The following is a 22,036-nucleotide window of genomic DNA, read 5'->3' as shown; positions in this document are numbered from 1 at the left end:
AAATAAGTTTGGGAAACATGGCGTGCTAGCTCTGCCCTCCTCTAGGAGAGTCTACGCAGTTGCATATTACAAGTCTGAGAAAGTCTCTAGTGTGGAATACTTAAATTTTGTTTTACCCAGTGTTACTCTGCTTAAATGTAGTGGGGAGCCCCTCCCCGCCTTGAACATCATTTGGGAAACACTACCCTGCCCTATTGGTTGAGGATACCTGCCATTTCCCTGGGGAACAGAACCGACCTCCCTAGCCATCCAGTCTCTTGTGTGAGCATTGTAGTCTGCTCTCCATATATATGTATGCGACATAAACTGTATGCAGTTCTAACTGCAGAGTGTGGGCTCAGTCATTCTCAAAACTGTCCCCTTCGTACAAGCCCTAGTCAGAGACCCCTGCCAAGCACCGTGTGCCAGAGACATGATCTCCAGAGAGAACACTGGTTAACGAGGCTCGTCTCGTATGCTGTTCATTAGTAGAGGCAACATTATGCTGAGTATTTACTAAGATACGTAAAGTGGTAACTTTGTCACGTGCAGCATTTTTGGGTCTCCGTTTTCCTGGGAAACACTCTAAATTTGAGCCCAACTTGTTTTGCTTCCTAAGTAGCCTTTCTCTGCCTGCTTGTAAACCGTTTACTTATTTTTGCATAGTTACGGCTCTCCGTGTTGATTTTACGTGCATTTCTGTGAGCACCTCTGACCGCAGGTTGTGTTATGTTTTTAAAAATTATGTTTTGAGATTGCCAGACTGTGAAGTTGCTGTTGATAGTGAGATTCTGGGCTTCAGTTGATGTAGTAGGTGAATGATAATGACCCTTGACCTCCAAATTTCTCACTTGGCCACAATTTACTTTTGGTTTTCATATTCTTGTTCTGTGAACTTTTGAGGTTCTATATCTCTGCAATGATTTTCCTTAAAACTACAATGATAAATTTGAGTTCCTAATGGTCAGTTATTTATATGCATTAAAAAAATACTTACTTTGAAGAAACTCAAAACAGTCCCTTAATTCAGTTTTGTTCCTTTCTTCCTTTCCTTTTTTGTGTCCCCTTCCCTTCCCTTCCCTTCCCTTCCCTTCCCTTCCCTTCCCTTCCCTTCCCTTCCCTTCCCTTCCCTTCCCTTCCCTTCCCTTCCCTTCCCTTCCCTTCCCTTCCCTTCCCTTCCCTTCCCTTCCCTTCCCTTCCCTTCCCTTCCCTTCCCTTCCCTCCCTCCCCTCCCCTCCCCTCCCCTCCCCTCCCCTCCCCTCCCCTCCCCTCCCCTCCCCTCCCCTCCCCTCCCCTCCCCTCCCCTCCCCTCCCTTCCCTTCCCCTCCCCTCCCCTCCCTTCCCTTCCCCTCCCCTCCCTTCCCCTCCCCTCCCCTTCCCTCCTTTTTTCTCATTCCTTTGCACATTCATTCACATATTTATTGAGTGCCTATTATGGGCAGTGTTTTTTACTTCTTGGCAGTGAATCATAAGAATAAGACACAAATGTGAGCCATAGGAGATTATGGTATAACTAGGAGCCCGGTGTACGAAACTTGTGTGTGGGTATGGACCCTAGGCCTGGCCTGGGATCAGGGCCATCTTCCTCCACTGCCCACAGCCGGCCCCGCCCCCCCGCCGCCTCCCAACCCCAGTTCCCCATTCACCATCATGTGATCGGAGCCTGCTGGCCTGGGGGGAGAAACCAAGAGGTCAGCTGTTCTGCCCGCTTGCTGGTCTCGCCCTGCCGAGGGTTGCCCTCTGTGTGTGGGGCAACTGGTGGGGCGAGGGCCTTGGGCTGGCGCCACCCATGTCCCCCACCACCCACCCTCTGTTCCCCATTTGCCATTGGGCAATCGGAGCCTGCCCGCCCGAGGTGGTCAGTGCGCCTCATAGTGACTGGTTGAGCGGTTGTTCTGGTCATTCTGCCATTAGGGTCAATTTGCATATTATCCTTTTATTATATAAGATAGGAAACACTAAGAGATGGATATACACAACCATAATACAGAAAAATGTTAATTGCCCAAAAGGAAGCAGATAATTAATTCTAGAAATTTATAGAGGGAATCAGATGACTTTGGAGCATTTCAGTGAGAAGGGAAGGCATCGTTAGTATCTGTAGATCACCTGTGTGGAGGGCACAGTTGACTCTCTCCCCAGGATCATAATGACTGTTGTATCTCGTGGGCTTAGAATATAAGCTTTGATGTCAGTAGGACCTTTGTTTGTATAAAGGCCCTGGATTTTGCTTGGGGACATGAGGCACATTTCTGTCTCTAAGCCTCAGATTTTCTCATCTATGGCGATAAGAATATCTACCTTCACTGGGTTACCGTGAAAATGGAATCTAACATGTGGGGAGCATTTGGCACATAATGTATGGCAACAAAAGCGGTAGTGACTGCTGCTGGTGCATTCATAGATTGTTGCCTTTAGCTGACTGTGGAAGGCCCAACTGATGGTATGTCTAGGTATTTCCATTTGTCACCTTTGGAGTGAATATCTTCTTTTTTGTCTTAGAAGGTCAGTTTGTATGTTGGGAGTATATAGTTATTGGGGAAATCAGGGTAAATGATCCAATCTGATGTTGAATCTGGTACCTGTATCTAATAAAACATAATGTATGTTATATTTTATGCAAGTATGTGTGTATGTATTAGGTATGTGAATATTTGTGTGGTAGTTTCCAGGTTTGAAAGGTAAGTTGCTAAGGAGATACTTTGTCATTTGCAGGTCGGCGGAAGCAGAAGTGGGCTTTGGATCCAAGAAATACCAGGTGGAGTAACGATGATTCCAAGTTTGGCCAGAGGATGCTGGAGAAGATGGGGTGGTCTAAAGGAAAGGTATTTCGGAGAAGAACATAAAAAATCAGATCCATGCAAAGAGATTACAAGTTGGGAGAACGCATTTTTTTAGGAGACTGAGAAAAATTTATGTTTCGGATCAATAAGAGATTTTGGAGAAATAACTGAACTATAGTGATCTAGTGATGATCAAGTTAGAATTGAACATAAATGTTAGCTCTCTTTATCATTTAAACTGCATGATTAGCATCTTTTAATTAGTTACACTTTGAATCATTCTTAACCATCAGAGTTTTAAGTTGCTAAGAGTAATACTTTATTCCCCTTCATAACTAGACTGCACATTTTCTACTGTTTCTCACATTCCAGTTATTCCTGACTCAAATAGGACTTCTACTGATCGCTCTACATTCAAATGGTCTTGTCAAGGTCTTTCATGATCTTGTTGCCAAATCCAGTGGGCCCTCCTTTGTCCTCATGTTAATTAATCCCTTAGCACCATTGGACATAATTGACTACTTCCTTCTTGAAATACTTCTGTGTTGACTCCCACAGTATTGCTTTCTCTCTTGTTTTTGTTTGTTTTTTGTTTTTTTTTCCCCCCCTTCTACCTCACCAGCCACTCCAATTGGTGGCTGGCTCTTCCTCCTCCAGACTATTGAGTTGTGGAGCCCCAGGTCCTTTTCTGTGCTCTGCTCAGGTGAGCTCACTTATGCCAGCCTATGCTTGAATTATCTAAATGCTGAGGTTATCTAGCTGTTAACTTTTCTGTATCTAGCCCAGATCTGTCCTCTGAGCCCAGGTTTATAAATGAATCAGCCTGCTTGACATTTCCACTGCAGTAGGCGTCTCAAGTTTATAATTTTTATTAGGAACCCTTGATCTCCCAGATCTTTTTCTTATCAACTTTCCCCATTTTTGCAAATGGCACCTATTTACTCAAGCAAGAAACCTAGGAGTCAGACTTGGTTCCTGCATCTCTCACTTCTGTGCCCCAGTCATTATTCCTCTCTCTCCAGGGCATCCTGGTCCAGCCACCAACATTGCTTGCTCTGATCACCATTCCACCCTGTCTCCTGCTTCCCTGCCTCCCTTCTTTTCCTCCTCGGGGCCATACGACAGCCAGAATGAGCTTTTAAAATACAGAAATTAGATCCTGTCATTCAGTTGCTTAAAAGTTTAGTGGTTTCCCACTGTTTTAAAGAATAAGATCCAAATTTCTACCATAATTTCCAAGGTCTGTGAGGTCTAGCCCCTTCATATCATCTTATTTCCTCTTCATTCACTGAGCTGAAGCCAGCCTGCTGGTGCCTTTTAGTTCTGCAGTATACCACGCTCTCTGGGACACCTCACCAATGAGTGTTGATACAGGGTCCTGGAGTCCCTTTCTCCCCGCTTCTCAGCGTTGTTTTGTATAATTAGTTAATGGGCAGAGCCACAGACTCATAAGACTTCCGATGGGCTTCTAATAGTTTTGTGGCAGAACTCTGATTCGGAGCATTAAATAAAACATGTTCTCCATAGTGTTTCCCTGGTCCTTAAATTAGGTCTCAGGTTGAAGAGTTTGTATTCATTATTATAAGTGCTTGTGTGTGTGTGTGTGTGTGTGTGTGTGATACAGCCATATCTTATGAGAATCCATTGCACTGTATTCTCTTTGAGGGCACAGGTAGTGCCCTGCTCCTAGATGTTTAGTAATGAATGGCATGGTTGATGAGGGAAGATAGAGATAATCACTCTCTATATCTGATTTAAAAAGCTAACTCTTTTTGTGTTTAATCTCTACAGGGTTTAGGGGCTCAAGAGCAAGGAGCCACAGAACATATTAAAGTTCAAGTTAAAAATAACCACCTGGGACTTGGAGCCACGATCAATAATGAAGTGAGCAACAGTGTGTCTGCTGGAGGTTTTCCTTGCATAATTGACTTTTTTGTAAATATATACATTTTAAGTCGATCAAATTGATCAGTTTTTAACTGTTCAAGTATGTATCCTCCATGTTTTGGTTAAGTAAAACGCCCATGGCTGAGCTGGTTCTTTATCATGTGTCCTGCCTGCTCACTCTGCCTTATTGTCTTCGTGGGGTTCTTTACTTGCGTATGGGTAAGAGATGCAAACTAGTTTTATTGCTAAACTTTGCAAAATGTATTCTTTTTATAGAAATACTCATTTCAGGACAGACAAGAAGTTTTACTTTTACCTTGTTCTAATATTAGCTTATATTATTAAAAGTTGCTGACATTTAGTTTCAGAAAGAAATTAAAAGATTCTTCTGCAAGAAAGTGGTACTCTTTTCCTGTACCATTGTCTGTTTCTGCCTGTTGGTGGATAGCAGTTAAATTTATTCACATTTCCTCTTAAACACTGACACTTTGCAAATATGACACTGTAGTTAAAAATTAATGGCCTATTGCAGTGGTCAGCAAACTGCGGCTCGCGAGCCACATGCGGCTCTTTGGCCCCTTGAGTGTGGCTCTTCCACAAAATACCACGTGCGGCATGCAGGTACAGTGCAATTGAAACTTTGTGGCCCATGCGCAGAAGTCAGTTTTCGGCTCTCAAAAGGAATTTCAATCATTGTACTGTTGATATTTGGCTCTGTTGACTAATGAGTTTGCCGACCACTGGTCTACCCAGTCATCATACTTTTTATTTTCAGTATTACTTGCTTTAGACAGCGTCTAAGCAGAAAGCTTTGTTCTTAATTATTTTTTTAGTCTTTTATTTTTTTCAATATTCTTAAATTTTTACAACCAACAGAATCTGGTAGAAAATCTGGAGAATTTCATTAGGTAAACTGAATTACTTTGATTAGTTCAGCAGCATTGAGTAGTAGACTAGAGCAGCTAAATTTTCTGGACTAACAACTAAAATTTTAAAAGACTATAGAGGGAGTTTATATTAAGTTGATTTTGAAGGTAGTTGTTGAGAGATATACAGATGTACTTAAATTTTTGGGAGAAGCATTGCCCAGTAAACCTATTTAATATGCCTTAACTTTAAGCAGTCTTAAAATAGTGTGTATGAGGCAAATTCCTCCATTGATACCTTCCCACTGGTTTAGATGGTTTTGGAGATGTTCATTCTCTCTTAAAGCCAGGTTCTCTTTGTTATAATGAACTCACTAGCTTGTCACCTTACAGATGGGTGCTGATTGATTTACGGAACTTGGAGTCCTTTCTCCTCCATTCTCCAGTGTTATTTTGTAAAATGGGGTCCATGCCAGCAAATAGAATTGGGCAAAATATTTAAAGTTCAAATGAGCAAAGAAGGGAATCCCCAAGTTCATGATTGCATTTTTCCTTTGACTTACATGATTTTCCCTTCGTGAGAAAAATACTTTATTTTGCTTTCTTTTAATATTTAGCATATAGGTTGCCTACTGATTATTTGACTATAAATTGACTATGTATAAGTTATCCACATTTGAAATCAGGACTGACGTTTCCAAGGAGCCCATTTTTAATACTAAAATAAATACATTTCATTTCAAATTTACATTATATCTTTCAAATTTACAAATATCTTGGTGAAACATTTAAAAATTCACGTTAACCACCAGATTTCCTTGATTCCAAAATATCTCTTATTTCAACCAGGGTAGGTAAACTATAGATTTGCCTCTAATGATTTTTTTGTTTGTTTCAGGACAACTGGATTGCTCATCAGGATGATTTTAACCAGCTTCTGGCTGAATTGAACACTTGTCATGGACCAGAAACAGCAGGTAGGGGAAATCTTTGCCTTGTTATCCATTAGATTTATAAGATATAATCTCTCAATTTAAAACATTCTTACCAACTATGTTAACTATAAGCATCACATACCCAAAAGTTAATTTATTGAAGCAATTAGAAACAGTCTTTCCTGTGTATATTTTGATAGTGCTTTCATTGCATGTAAAAAGACAACACTTCTGACTTAAGAGTTTGAGATGGCAAGATAAATCCACTCAGTTTACAACCTCAAATAGTAAAGTGATCTTTCCAGGGTTCCTTGAATGTGTCTAAAAACATTTTAAAAATACAAAGCAAGAAATATCAATTGGAACCATAAATTAGCAGCCAGCAAAGGCTTAATAGAAAAGCCTTTGTGTGTGTGTGTGTGTGTGTGTGTGTGTGTGTGTGTGTGTGTGTATGTGTGTTGATTCTAATTAAACTTTTTTACCTTTTAATGTATTAAGAGATTCTGGGGTATAGTAAAATTTGTTGCAAGGGGCTCAATACTAGAAATTGTATTCTGAAGGTGTAGGAATTAGAAATGAAACAATTGGACATTGGGCTTCCCATATCAAGTTAACAGGAAGATACTATTATTGGGGGGAAAGGGATGGATGGGCGAAACTTGTGGGGCTTTGGTATGATTTTAGAATTTAAGAGAAGTTTTTTTTATCACATGTTTATTTGGAAGGCAAGGGCGTAACTTGAGTTAATTCTGCTGGGTAGTCATTGAAGAAATCTAGACTATTCTTCTATAGACATTTTTTTTAAAATTGTGGTAAAATACACATAACATACAATTTACCATCTTAACCATTTTTAAGTGTGCAGTTCAGTGACATTAAGTATGGACACATTATTGTGCTACCATTATCACCATCCACCCACAGAACACTTCTTCTTGCAAAACTGAAACTCTGTCCCCATTAAACACTAACTCCCCAGTCCTCCCTTCTCCAGCACTTGGCAATCACCATTCTACTTTCTGTCTCTGAATTTAACTACTCTAGGTACCTTATGTAAGTGGAATGATAGTATTTGTCCTTTTGTTTCTGGATTATTTCACTTAACATAATGTCCTGAAAGTTCCTCCATGTTGTAGTATCCAATCGTGTACCTTCTTTTTAAGGCTGAATAATGTTCCATGGTATGTATATACCCCATTCTGTTGTCTATTCATTCATCGATGGACTCTTGGGTTGCACCTCTTCTCACCTCTTGGCTCCTGTGAATAATGAACATGGAGGTGTAAATGTCTCTTCAAGTCCCTGTTGTCAATCCTGGGGTGGAAGTGGAATTGCTGGATCATACAATAGTTCTGTTTTTAAGTTTTTGAGGAACTGCCATGTTTTCCATAGTGGCTATACCATTTTACATTCCCACCAACAGTGCACAAAAGGTGTTTGTTAAGTTGGAGAAAGAATTTTGTGGAATAAATTTAAAATTTAGGCTTGAGTTCAGCAAACATTTATTGACTATGTGCTGGATATGAAGTTATAGACTTGAGGATATGCAGATGTATAAGACATAATCCCTGCTTGGGAAGTAGCAGACAGGATATTCTAGTAATTGGTAAAATTGTAGCATGAATCTAACAGTGCTATATATGGGAGTGAGCCCAAAACATCAAGGGAGAGGTACTGTTTTTTTGCTAATCAGATTGGACTTCTTGTTGGAATCTATAACTTGGACAGTTTCCCTTGCCCATGGCTTAACTATTAGAACTATCCTATGTGTGTTCCTAACATAAAAGATGATAATTTGTTAGCCAAAGGAAAATGTTTTGTGAAAACACTTACCGGACTGATAATAGGAAATGGAGGATCTATGCAGCAGTAAAATTCAAGGACGTTAGCCCTTACTAATTATAAACAAAAGCATCTTTATATTCAGGATCACAGCTGAAATCAATGGAAATATAAGTTTGTATTTTCTAATCTATCTGCCTAATTTTTCTCAATGTACTTCTGAGATTTATCCCTGATGTATTATCAAAGTGCTGTTGGTGAAATGTTTAAAGTGACCCAAGAAATTCTATTATTTGTCAGGAAGGTAGTAAGTGCATGACAGATTCCAAGCAGTAGTGCCTTGTCCTTGGGCAGCCCAATCCACAGGTTCACCTTTGCAGGCTGATTCTTTTTTTTTTTTCTGCCTAAGACAGAAATATCTTGAATCATTGGCTGCAGGAGAGTTACCAATCTGTAGATTAAGTTCCACCTCGAGACCACTAGAGGGTGCTGGTAGCCCTGTGACAGGGACTGGGCTTTGGTGGCCTGCTTCTTATCTAGCTCAGTACAGGCCTTCAACCGCCAGTACCGAAAAGCCTTTGGAATATTCCTTTAAGGGAAACCCTGTTTAAGGAGTGGACCTGGAGAGCTAATAGATTATTTTTCTGCCATGTCACCTTTCATAAATACAGTATCTTTATTCAAGTGAATTTTGGTCAGAGTAAAGCCGAAATTACTGTATTAGAGCTGAAAAGCAGATGACACAATATAACCCAATAACATTTTTTTTTATAATAATATTTTTACTTCCTTAAGATTACTTACCAGATTCATACAATTTGTCTTTCAGTTAAACAGAAATTCCATATTGTCCTCTTCATAGAATCTTGCAAACATTCTGGAAATAATCCTTATCTTCTTGTGGGACAAAAAAATCAATATATTCTTTAAAATTTCATTTTAAAAAAGTTATCTTAGTTAGTTATTCTTTACCAGACTCAACTTAGCTTTTTTGTAGACTTAATTTCATGGTTTTAGCAAATGTTTGTTACTTCCATCAGATATTTTGTTCCTTATGATTTTTTTTTTAATACATTTTATTGATTTTTTTACAGAGAGGAAGGGAGAAGGATAGAGAGTTAGAAACATCGATGAGAGAGAAACATCGATCAGCTGCCTCCTGCACATTCCCTATTGGGTATGTGCCAGCAACCAAGGTACATGCCCTTGACCAGAATCAAACCTGGGACCCTTGAGTCCGCAGGCCGACGCTCTATCCACTGAGCTAAACTGGTTAGGGCTGTTCCTTATGATTTTAAACTGGGATGCTGATAACCTGCCATCCACAAAGGACAGGGATCTTCAAATTATTTTGCTCACAAATCCTCTAAGGGAATTTTGAAAAGCTATACACCCTAGCTCACATTTTTATATCAACATCTATAATGTTTTTAATCATAGCTTCCAATTGTTGCAAATTGTAATTTCTGTCCTATTGGGAAATAAAGGCATTAAAAAAAACCCACCCATTACATTAGTCCCAAATGTATTCAGTAGGTAAATACCAGAGCAATTTGATACCTATTGTCATCTATTTAGAAATATACAAACAAGTCCTTAATAGTCAGAAATATTATATTTCATAGTTCCTTTTCCTCTGAAATAATATTTTGATTGTGTATACCCCATACTAGAGGCCCAGTGCACAAAATTCGTGCATGGGGGTCGGGGTCCCCTCAGCCCAGCCTGCACCCTCTCCAATCTGGGACATCCCTCTCACAATCCTGGACTGCTAGCTCCTAATTACTCACCTGCCTGCCTGCCTGGTCACCCTAACTGCCCCCCCTGCCGGCCTGATCACCCCTTACTGCCTCTGCATGCCAGTCTGATCACCCCTAATTGCCCCCCCCCCCCCGCTGGCCTGGTTGCCCCTAACTGCCCCCTGCTGCTGGCCAGGTTGCCCCCAACTGCCCCCTGCTGCCAGTCAGGTCTCCCCCAACTTCCCCCTCCCTGCCAGCCTTGTCACTTCTAACTGCCCCACCCCGCCGGCCTGGTCACCCCTTACTGCCCCCCCCTGCTGGCCTAGTCGCCCCCCCTCATCCCCCCCCTCCCGCCAACCTGGTCGCCCCATGCAGACTACTGTTCAGTTGTTTGGTCATCCCTCACTAACCCCCCTGCTGGCCTGGTCGTAGGCAGCCATCTTGTGAGGGTGTGAGGGTTAATTTGCATATCACATCTTTATTATATAGGCTATTTTTTGCTTAAACTTTTAAAAATTCTTCATCCTATCATATTTCTCTGCCACAAAACAAATGCATATAAATTTTTGGTTTGTTTCTAATAACCTCAAGGCTTTAAGTATAATATTTTTCCTTTGGATTAAGTTGTTATTTTAATTAGTAGATTATAATTGCTAAAACCAGGAAGTATGTTATACATTTTGATAAATAATTATTGGAACAGTAAAATCTTTTTGAAAGTGTATCTCTCGGTGAGATAGATTGGTGTGTGGGGATGGGCTGCTTTCGCTGCTTTGATTAAAGGATGCTTCCCTGACATTAGTACTTTGGCTTGTTCCTATTTATCTTTGCCTTTCTTTTGTAAAGTGGGTGGAGGACATGTGGGAGAAGTGGAGGAGAAGTAGACTGATGCATCCACTCCGAATCAGAGCAGTTTTAGGAAAGAGTGCATGTGGACAAATAGATAGAAGCTGATTCCCCAGAGGTCTGTCCTTGCTTTGGGAAATCTGTGTACTGGGAAGATGGAGAAGATAGATCCCCAGTAATTCTTACATCCTCCAAAATGGGAGAGCAGCTCTGCTAGGGACACAGTGTAGTAGTTAAGAATGCACACTCTCACTCGTATCTGCCTGTATTTGAACCCCATCGTAGCCCCCTCCTGGATGTGCCTTATTTAACCCAGTATGTGTGTGTTTCTATGCAGTTTTAGCACATGTATAGATTTATATGGCCACTGCCACAATCAAGATACAAGATTGTTTCATCACTACAAAAGAGCTGCCTCTGTATTCAAACCCATCTTCCACCCCTCTGACCTCCAACACCCTACTTTCATCTCTGTCTCCTAGAAACCATTCATTAGTTCCCCCTCTTATTAGTTTTGTCATTTCAAGAATGTTATATAAATTTAATCATATTATATGTAGATTGACCTTTTTCACTAACCATACTGCCCTTGAGGTTCATCCAGGATTTTGTGTGTATCAAATAGCTTAATGCTCTTTATTGTGGGGTAGTATTCCAAAATAAGGGTACCCCAGAATTTGCTCAGCCATTCACCCGTTGGAGGAATTTTGGGTTATATCCAGTATTTTACTATTATGAATAAGGCTATTATGTACTTTGGTATATAGATTTTTTGTGTGAACACAAATTTTCATTTCCTCAAAGACTGTATACATTTCTGGAAAATAGCCTTGCTTGATTTACAGTTATACAGTTTAAGAAGAATTTCTAATCATTTGGTTAGAATTCAATAATAAGGGATAAGGTTTCCAAAGATTTTATTTAAATAAGACCATGTCACTGTAAGAGAATACATGAGAATGGATTACAGAGAGTTTAATGTAATGCTTTTCTTTCTTTCTTTTTTCAAGACTCCTCAGACAACAAGGAGAAGAAATCTTTCAGCCTTGAGGAAAAGTCCAAAGTCTCCAAAAACCGTGTTCATTATAAGAAATTCACAAAAGGTAAAATTAAGCATTTCTTTATTTATTAGTTATTGATATCTCTGTGTTCCCACTGGGTTTCTTAAAGCATTTTTAGCTTTTTGCCAACATTATGTCTTGTTTTCCGTTCAAAATGGGGAATTATGGATAGCCTGACTGGGTGGATCTAAAGCGGTGCTCAAATTTCAGTATTTATTGTTAGTCTACTGGGGATCTGGTTAGAGTGCATCAGATTCATTAGCTCTGATGTGGGGCAAAGCTGGAAGTCAACTTGCTATTTAGAGGCAAAAAGGGATTTTAAATGGCTAGGTCAGGAAATAATTCTAATTAATTGCTCAACATTTTTAGTTACATTTTCTTGTTTTTCAGAGTTTAATGTTGGTGTTTAATAGTTCCTAACATTTTTCAATTTAGAGAATTAGGCTCTGTAATGAGATCTCCAGTATGAGAAATCTCACTTCCCAGTTGATCTTTATATTATCCCACATCTTTTCTTCATTTCATGGAGTGTTAACTTAGGCATTCCTTTGTCATTACGAAGATAGTGTTAGAAAACATGTTTGAGAACTGGGTGGTAAATCCTATCTTCCTCCATCACACCTCCCCACTCCCCTGTAGTCAATTGTGCATGCAGTTGTCCTCTTTAACCACTAGGTGGCGGTCGTGTATTGTAAGAAACAATTTAAGGAGCCCTCATCTACTCCCCAAATGTTTTCCCAGAAAACAGTTTTCCCAGTATTAAGTGCACTTTCCGGGCAGAGAAGCCTATTTATTGCATAATATACTTAAAGTATTAAATATGATGATAATATATGTTGTAATATCCAGTCACAATTTGATGGTTCTTTTATGGGAGATTGGATATACACACCCATCTCTTCGCTTTAGTCTTGTTGACATGATTGGGAATTCCCTAACTCCTAGAACCTGCCTGAATAGCAGTGGGAGCTGAAATTCCCACCAATTTAAACTACTAATGGTGGTTCTCACTGGGGCACAGGACCCCAAAAGGTAGGAATGAGATTGTTGTAAATGAGAGCCCACGACAGAGCTGAATGGAGTGGGGAGCTGACTAGCTTCAGGAATGTGTGCGAGGAGACACTGGTGCTTCCTTCTGGCCCGTCCCAATGGATGTGGTTTGTATGGCTCTTCCTGTCATCCCTCTTTCTCTCAGGCTAGAACCTCTGTGGTTTTTCTCTATGGCTTCCGATCAGGGTTTCTCTCTACTCCGACCTGCTACAGGACAGAAGACAGGCCTTGCTGACACTTCAGTCCTTTTGAGGAGAGGCTGAAGGTCAGCCTCTTAAATGTCCCTCCTTTTCTCATTAGACCCTATAGGAACAAAAGAGATACAGCAGAAGAGTACTGAGCAAATTTGTGTCATTAAAAGTGTGCCTGTATCTTTTGGACGGTATGGCATCCTTTTAAGCTTTCACTTTTGCAAATAAAATCTTCTAATTTTCTTTTAGTACCCGACTACATGCATGAGTTCATCTGAAGCATTTGCTGAAGCCAGGATAAACCTCATTAATCTACCTTAATCTAATGGGTGCCGGGAGTATCTGCTTTCTATTTCTCTATTTCTAGTTAAGCCACTCCCTTGCCAGGTGACCCTGTCAACCTGCGTGGTGTGTTGTGCCTTCATTCTTTCTCTTTTAAGATGAGGTGCGCCTACTTATTAGCCTTGCTTGGGGAGGCGGGGACATTGGTATACAGGGAAGAGAGTTCCAGGTATATTCTGAGAAAGTAGAGGAGACTGAGTAAGAAAACAGAAATGCAGTTTGGGAATAAGTAGAAAGATGGGAGAAAGAGGCAGAAATCCAAGTAGTGAAGAAGACAATTATTTCCCATCCATCTTAACAATATACAGGGAAAGATTATTTTAAAGTTCTTTATTTGCATAAAATAAATTTGTTCTTGTAGAGCCACTATTGTCACCGGATATGAATGATAAACTCTGTTTCCTCTAAGGTAGGCTGTCTTAGGTCACAGGAAACCTGGTGCTGGCCGTCACTCTCTCAGACAAATCCCTTAACCACCTTCCTTCTTTCAGACTCAGTTTCCTCTTTTGTAAAGTGAGGAAAGATTTTTAAGACATTATTGAGTTCTAAAATAGGTTCTGTTTTATGACTTATTAGTAATGACCCCATTGTATGGAACTTTTGATTGTTCAGCATTATGGATAATAAGGATTTTAGCCTGTGGGTATGCTCATAATGAAAGTAATTGACTTATTGAATGAGGATGATTCGTATTATAACTTTGTTTGTGGTCCAGGAAATTAAAACATGGGAAAGTGGCATTTTATTTAGCTTAGTGTGAAGAGTGAAGATAAAGGTTTTATTTTAGTAAGATTACAGTAGCAAATAGCATTATAAAATTTGCTATTGCATCAGTATTGGCAACCATTTTAGTTCTGATACATTATTTCTTTCTCTAGTCCCAAGTTTATAATTTTAATTTGAAATAATTTATTAAATAATTTAAAAAGTTAATTTCATCTATATTTATTTAAAAGCCTAACTTCAGCATGGTTTCTTTTAATTTGAAAATAGTTTGGCAATGACATATCTGCAGAGAGGAAAATTTATAAATAGGGAAAATCAATTTCTATAAAACCGTTTTTTATATACAGTGAGCAGTTGTTGAGAGCATTGCTTTATCGCCTCTTCCCGCCCCCCGTTGTGCAATGGGTGGATAAAAAGTTGCTTATTAAACTGTAGTGTACAACTTCATCATGGTAATTTATTTACTCAGAGTTCTTATCCCTGTGACTATCTAGTATTTGTAGATTTTTGCTTCTTAAACAAGGAAACTACACGTACAACACAGGTCCTGGTAGTTGTCTTGCTAGTCTGGAAAAACAAACTGGTACATCTAGCATGGTTAACTCCACCCCTCCTCCTACAGTTGGACTCTGCTAGTATTGGGCCTTAAGTTTCCTCTTCTGATTTTTTTTTACATTTAAATATAAAGTAGCACCATCTCAAAAAATTCTGATTCTCTTATTATTTCATCTTCTGCTCTGATTCTTCCCCATTTCCTGGTTTCTGACATTATCCTTGCAGGGAAGTTGCCATAAATTCTGTCCTAGGCTTGTCAGTCTCAGGTGTTTTCATTTAAAAACCACCAAAAAAAACCCAAAATATAATATTGTTTGTTTTATCCTTCTTGATTGGGGAATTCATATGAATTTTTAATATACTTTATTGATTTTTTACAGAGAGGAAGGGAGAGGGATAGAAAGCTAGAAACATCGATGAGAGAGAAACATCGACCAGCTGCCTCCTGCACACCCCCTACCAGGGATGTGCCCGCAACCAAGGTACATGCCCTTGACCGGAATCGAACCTGGGACCTTTCAGTCCGCAGGCCGATGCTCTATCCACAGAGCCAAACCGGTTTTGGCTCATATGAATTTTCTAAGTAAGTGAAGCTACCTACATGCCCTTTAATTTTTTATTATAATCAACCTATTTCTCAAACCTGCATTCTTTACCCTTGCCCCTTTACTCTGAATAGAAAAACTCAGGTTTTTTGCACCTCAGTTATAATACAGTGCTATAATACAATTTTCTCTTTAGAACTTGCTGGGTTCTATGTGACTTCTGCCCTTAAACTGAAAGGCTCCAAATCTTTGTGATTCTTAAGTTCTTATGTGTTTGTTTTTTTTTCATAGTGTCCTTTGCTTCCTGTGTGAACTTCTTGATGTTATACATGTATCTACCAATAGCAGTAACATTCCTCCCTTCCAACTTTTTACTCTGATAGATTGGAAAACCTGATACTCATGATTGTTAGGAAAACAGCTAAAATGATCATAAAGTGCTTTTTCATCTGCTCATCCTTTCATGGACCTTTGTTACATCATCTTGACCACTGGAAGCACTGTTTCCTGGTTCTTGAAATGTTATGGCCAATTGAAGATTGATAGATATGTGAACCAAATCCAGACAGATAACATATTTCCTAGTCTGTTCAATTTCTGATTGCCATTTTCTCTAAGATCTAAGCTTATCAGCAGTATTTCCTGTGATTTGACTGTCATTCAGAACTGAGACCAAGAAACTTTTAAACTCTTTTTTTAATATGAATATTTTGCCCAGGTGGCGTAGTTCAGTGGTTGAGCATCAGCCGGTGATCCAGGAGATCACTGTTCGATTCCCGGTCAGGGCATATGCCCGGGTTACAGGTTCGATCCCTGGTGTGAGGGTGTGCAGGAGGCAGCCGATCAGTGATTCTCTCTCATCATCGGTGTTTCTATCTCTCACTCCCTCTCCCTTCCTTTCTGAAATCAATAAAAATATATTTTTAAAAATATGTATATTTTATTTAAATGTGGCCATAAATTTATATCATTTATAAACTATTCAACCAGGACTATTAACTAATAACTATTTCAATATTGCTTCCATCTTCCATCTTTATCTACCTTAAAATTCCTTCCCTTGGTCTCTGACTCTTAATTCTTCTCTGTGTTTTGTTTTCCAGATCAAGTCCAGAGCAAAGCCTGTAACAATCCTGGTTTCTACATTTACTTAAGTGAACTTTGCTAAAGGATAAAAATGTCTGATACAAGAACCAATCACCAACACTAGAAATACTTGCACCTTCATTGGTACAGCTCACTGTCTCTACCAGCCGGGCACTTTTCCCTTCGATTTTGAGATTTGCTTTTCATCTCTGTGGGGCCATACTTTGTCATCCTGTTTTAAAATCATAATCTTGCATGTACCCTCTTTTCCTGAATCCTTCCAGCATTCCTTTTAGTTGCATTGCTGTAAAAGAGATCTTTATTTGCATTTCTTTTCAAGTATCTGTTCCAATTCAGAAGATAGTTTACAATAGATGACCAATACATATTTTGAACTAAGGACAACTCCTTTTCCTGAAATAGAAACTGCCACCCTGAATGTGCTCTGCTTATGCTTATGACAAAGATAAGAATAGATCTCTAGACCTGCTGAGGGTTTGTCCACCTCTCACCTCCACGGCCGATTTTATTCCCCCCTCTTCTGGTTTATTTTCTGAGTTCCTATCTGGATGTGCTTCATTTTGTTCTAAAGTTGGTTTCCTTTGGGGTGTTTTGTCTGGGTTCTACTAAATAATCTCTTAGAACCAGGAAGCCTTCCTTTCTAGCTCAGCAGGAAAGGAGAGAGCAGCGTAGAACCACAGAGGAGCATGTTCTTCCGGATGGGAACAGGTCGTACTGACTGGACCGTTGAAATTGCTGCCTATGAAACTGGTTTTGGCACCTGGCTTTGCATTAATCGAAGGGTGTTTTGTTTTTTTAATTTCATGGAGTCACTGAGCAATATCATATTTGAATGCCTCAGTGATAGTCAGTGAACTAGAACCTTCTGGGTCATGACATTACTTTGCCAAGTCAATTTTGCTACAGGAAACCAAGAAGTGAGTCTGACAGTGGAACTCGGCCTTCCAACTCAAAATGAAAATTCCTGTGTCTAACCCAGAGCCTACTCCCCCAGAACCTTAAGACTTATATGTAAGCAGTTACATTTTAAAAGGCATTTACCTGAACTTGACAAATGGGAATGGATTTGGTCGACTGCTCACAGAGTATTTCTGGTAGAAGTGGAAATTCCAAAAAGTGAATTTTAAATTACTTGGTTTGTGGTTTGAAGTTAAGTTAGAGTTTAGCGATTTTAAGAAGAATCATGGGTCTTTTGACTGTTTTTGTGAGAAGCCATTTCATTTCCTGCTTTTATCGTGTATCCTATTATTTAAAGCTGATATAGCAAACTCTTTCACCCTCATCCAGGACTTTTTATTTGCATTTATTCTTTTTAAATTTTCAGTTATTCAGTAACTATTGAGCTCCTACATGTCAAATGCAGTGTGTTCTCATTCATATGTGCATGTATGGTTTTGAAGTTCTCTATCCAGCAACATTTTCTAGTCTGCATTTCTTGATCCTACATAAGTAGCTCATGTCTCCTTGAAGTCAGTAAGATCTATTTTATACATGGGGGATCCAGAGACACAGAAACAGCACCTTGAAGGTGTGCCAGGAGTGGAGCTGGCTTTAGAATTTAGTTTTCCTCTCAGTCTCCACGCTCTTAGTTTCCACCATTAAGAGAATGTCAGCAGTCCTGCTTCTCAAACATTTACTTGATTTTTAAGTTATTTTAAAATTTCATGTTATTAGTTAGTTAAAGAATTGTCATCTGTGTAGGGGAGACAGAGGTCAGTAGTTTACAGAATGGTTTCTTTTAAAAAACTCATTTTGCTTTCAGGAGTTCCACAGCTCATGTTTGTGCTCTGTCTGGTAGAAAGATTGGTGTGACTCAAAGGCACCGTGTTGTTTTTCCAGGGAAGGATCTATCATCTCGGAGCAGAACAGATCTGGACTGCGTTTTTGGGAAAAGACAGAGTAAGAAGACTCCCGAGGTATTAAGCTACCATATAGCTGATATGTTCTATTTCCACAGTTTGATTTTCAACTGTGTATAGAACTGTTTATTATGAATAGTAGTTTTCAGACAAAGTTACCAAAAAAAAAAAAAAAAAAAAACCTTTTAGAGGCTTCTAACAAAGGCTAAATGTGAGGCTCCTTAACAGTTGGTAGACAGTATGTTTTATAAGGAATCTCTAAAAGGGATGTGTATTATCTGGGTTTTATTGTTGTTGTATGAGCATTAGACTAAACTCGGGGATGAATCCTTTGGCTGATTTATTCAAGGGGAAACTATATCTCTCCCGTCTGCAGGAGAGAGAGGTCGCATGCAGCGATTTTGTTAGCTTTGCTCAGACTGCATCTCTCTGTTTGGAATATGGCCTGGGGAGGAAGAACATCACATGTGAACTACAGTTCTGGTCTGTTCCATTTTAAAACATTTTGAAACAGTGTTGGATCAGCATTGAGTCTGGAAGGGATTTAAATGCAGTATTTTTTCCACTGCATAATACTGTTTGTTTCAGAATTAGAAGATAAGAATAGGGTGACTGAACTATACCTTAAACAGGATGAATCTATAACTCATAATCCTAACTATTAAATCGGGTTGTGCAATATAGCACAACATTTTTTGGGACCAGTTTCAACTGTGAGAAACAGCCCTGGATATAGTTGGGATGTCAATATTAGAATTATTAAAATATGGATTTTTTTTAGAGATAATGGGATCACAATATTTAAAATTGATGCTGTCTATGAAAATCTGGAGCATATGGTTGCTACAGCTATTACTCAGCTGATCTAGTATGGCATACTTATATTCCAGTGTGCTTCCAGTCCGGGAGCCCTTGGGGGATGTCCGACTGCTGGCTTAGGCCCGCTCCCCAGAGTCGGACATCCTTAGCGCTGCCATGGAGTGGTAGAGGCTCCCGCCACTGCCACCTCGTTTGCCAGCCATGAGCCCGGCTTCTGGCTGAGCAGCGCTTCCCCTGTGGAAGCACACTGACTAACAGGGGGCAGCTCCTGTGTTGAGCATCTGCCCCCTGGTGGTCAGTGCTCATCATAGTGACTGGTCATTCCGCCATTTGGTCGATTTACATATTAGCCTTTTATTATATAGGGTTGGTTCTTAGCCAAGGTGACTATAAAATAAAAAAGTCTTGTTTCATTTATTTCTCATATTTCTCCAGACTGACAAATTCCCCCTGGATGATAGTTATTTGTTTCTTAATATTGTTTTCAAAGACTTTGGAATGACCAGTTATTAGAAATGTTGGGACTAAATTTTAGTCTTTTAGCACTTTTCTGACCCTATACCTTCAGCAGTGAGGACAGAGGAAGCAGGCCCCAGAAAGGAACCTAGGCCACACAGCTTGCCGAGGGGTGGTGCCTGCAGGTCGGCTGAGTCATGCCAAAGGCAGGTGGGTCATTAGGGAGGAGGTGTTCTGATATCAGGTCATGCTGGATGCTTCATTCTCAAGAGGCTGCTGGAAAGAGCTGAGGTCATCAGACAACCTGCTTCTGGTCACACCTCTTGGTTACTGTGTGACCTGGATTAGGCCCTCTGCCTGTTCACTAAAGACTTTGCATCTGCCTTATCTCAGTCTTCCTCTCGAAACCCTCCTTCGACCATCGTCAGTAATTCAGGATGGCCAAGGAAACTCACCTCTGCTCTGTCCTAACAGCCCCTCCATGGCCGCATCCTGGACCCCGATGCTAACCTTTCTGTCCCCACTCTCAGACTAGCATTCCTGCTGCACAGACTCTTCCAAATCCTTGTGTTCTTGGAACCCTTGATCCTCCCTTTTCTCCCTGCTGCCAACCCCTACTACCCCAACCCTCCTCTTCTCCAGCTCACTCTTTGCAATTTTACAGTTGAACAGGTCAGGGAAGGAGATATTACCTATGGGCTTTTGGTAGAATGTGAAAAGAATTTATTTGGTAAGCACAAGAAAGGTTTTCGTTACAGAGATTAGAGGGTTCTAATCCTCGGTGGACATCTACTGGAGGACTTACTGGTGTTAGGTGCCATGAGATTCTCAACAGTTTGGTGTTACTTGACTTTTTGGTGGTGTGGTCATTTGTGATCATGTTAAAATGAGCCTGTGTTTGAGGAACTTCAGAAATAATTGACCACTACTAACCCAGGGAAAATCTATTGGGTGCAGTTGGTGTAGAAAAGATACACTGTGTTTTGTGCAAGATTTACATCCAGGTACATCTCAGTCTTCATTCCCCACCAAGTTATGATAAACAGTTTGATGTTTTCTTCTGAGAAACCCTTCTGGGATCCTAAGTGTCTGGCAGGGTGGGTTTATGTCCCAGCCCAGCTCTTGATCTGTAGCTGTGGTTCTCAGCAGCACTTGCACTCGAATCACCTAAGGAGCTTTTTAAAAAAATGCTAATGCCAGGGATCCACCCCAGGCCAGTCAAATCCAAATCTTGGGTTAAGGTCCATGCATAAGTATTAAAAAAAGAAGAAAAAAAATTTAATTAAAAAAAGAAAAAGCCTACCCAGACGATCGAGATGATTATTCTAATGTGTAATAAGGAGTAAGGATTGAGAACCACTAGTCAAAGCCCGGATGTGTAACTATACAGGATGGGCAAAAGTAGTTTTACAGCTGTTCATAGGAAAAATAATACATTAATAAATAATAATACAAGAATAAACTGTTTCGCATACTCACAAGCTGTAAACCTACTTTTGCCCCACCCTGTATTTGTGGACTTCTGGCTTTGAGGGTCACGAGTATTGCCTAGGACAGGGCTTCTCAAATCTTAATGTGTACATAAATCTGGGGATTTTGTTAACCTGCAAATTCTGGTTCGTGAGGGTGGGTGGGACCCAAGATTCTGCTTCTCTGGGAGTTCCCAGGTGATGATGATGGTGGTGGTGGTGCTGGTGGTGCTTGCTGAGTAGGCTGGTCACCACAGTATTTTACATTTGCCATATTCCTGTAAGTATAGATAAGATAAAGTGTCTTTAAGTCTAGTCACATTTTCAAACAACAAACTGAAAGTCAGAGTTTCTTTTAAATTTTACATATACCAAGATTTTCATATATGGAGTTTGCTTTTATTGAGGCACACCTGAATAAACTGTTGCTAAGAAACCTTACCTGTTAGTTACAACAGCCCTCATAGCCAAAGGCGGAAGGCCTTTGATCAGATCTGTTTGAAAATACAACCTCTTTTGGCTCCTGTTCGCAGTTGGGAAGAATATTGCTTTGTTTTTACTCCTTTGACCCCCATAGCAACATTGGCCTGAATTGTATTTGGCATTGCCAAGGCAAAGGTGCTGCTGTAGGTCACATACCTGAAGAATCTCAGAAGCCATGGCAGCATTGAAGGTTAAAGCAGAAAGGCCTCTCTGGTGCTCTGCATAAGGTGCTGACATTGATGTGGTCCTTGCGTCTAGATTTAAAGAATCTTGGACATTGACCATGTCTCGCTTGGGGCAACATATATCTCTCACAATAACCCATACTTACTAATTTCTACACCCCCTGACTGTTACAATAACAGAATTACAAGTTTATCAACCATCTGTGTGCCAGACATTATGCTAGGCACTTATGATAGTATCTCATTTAATCCTCCTAACAATCCTATGAAGTCGGCATTATTAGCACCTTTTTAGCAACGAGGAAACGGAGGCTCAGAAGTATTTGTTACAGAGCTCCAAAGTGGCACAATGGAATTTAAATCCACAGAGT

At 40.0% G+C, this 22,036-nt stretch overlaps 1 protein-coding gene across 1 annotated transcript in view; it reads left to right on the top strand.

The window, feature by feature from the left end:
• The window catches only part of PINX1 (PIN2 (TERF1) interacting telomerase inhibitor 1), a 74,850-nt gene that overhangs the window by 3,199 nt on the left and 49,615 nt on the right, over positions 1-22,036 (top strand). Inside the window, exons 2-6 of the mRNA XM_079772419.1 lie at positions 2,695-2,804; positions 4,554-4,646; positions 6,414-6,492; positions 11,828-11,920; positions 18,234-18,310. Of these exons, the coding sequence (XP_079628545.1) occupies positions 2,695-2,804; positions 4,554-4,646; positions 6,414-6,492; positions 11,828-11,920; positions 18,234-18,310 (452 nt within the window). The remainder of the gene's footprint in view (positions 1-2,694; positions 2,805-4,553; positions 4,647-6,413; positions 6,493-11,827; positions 11,921-18,233; positions 18,311-22,036) is intronic.

This window comes from Cnephaeus nilssonii (assembly GCF_951640355.1).
Source record: "Cnephaeus nilssonii genome assembly, chromosome: 5".
NCBI lineage: Eukaryota > Metazoa > Chordata > Mammalia > Chiroptera > Vespertilionidae > Cnephaeus > Cnephaeus nilssonii.
The sequence above is the reverse complement of the archived record's forward strand: the minus strand, read 5'-3'. Positions and strand labels throughout refer to the sequence as shown.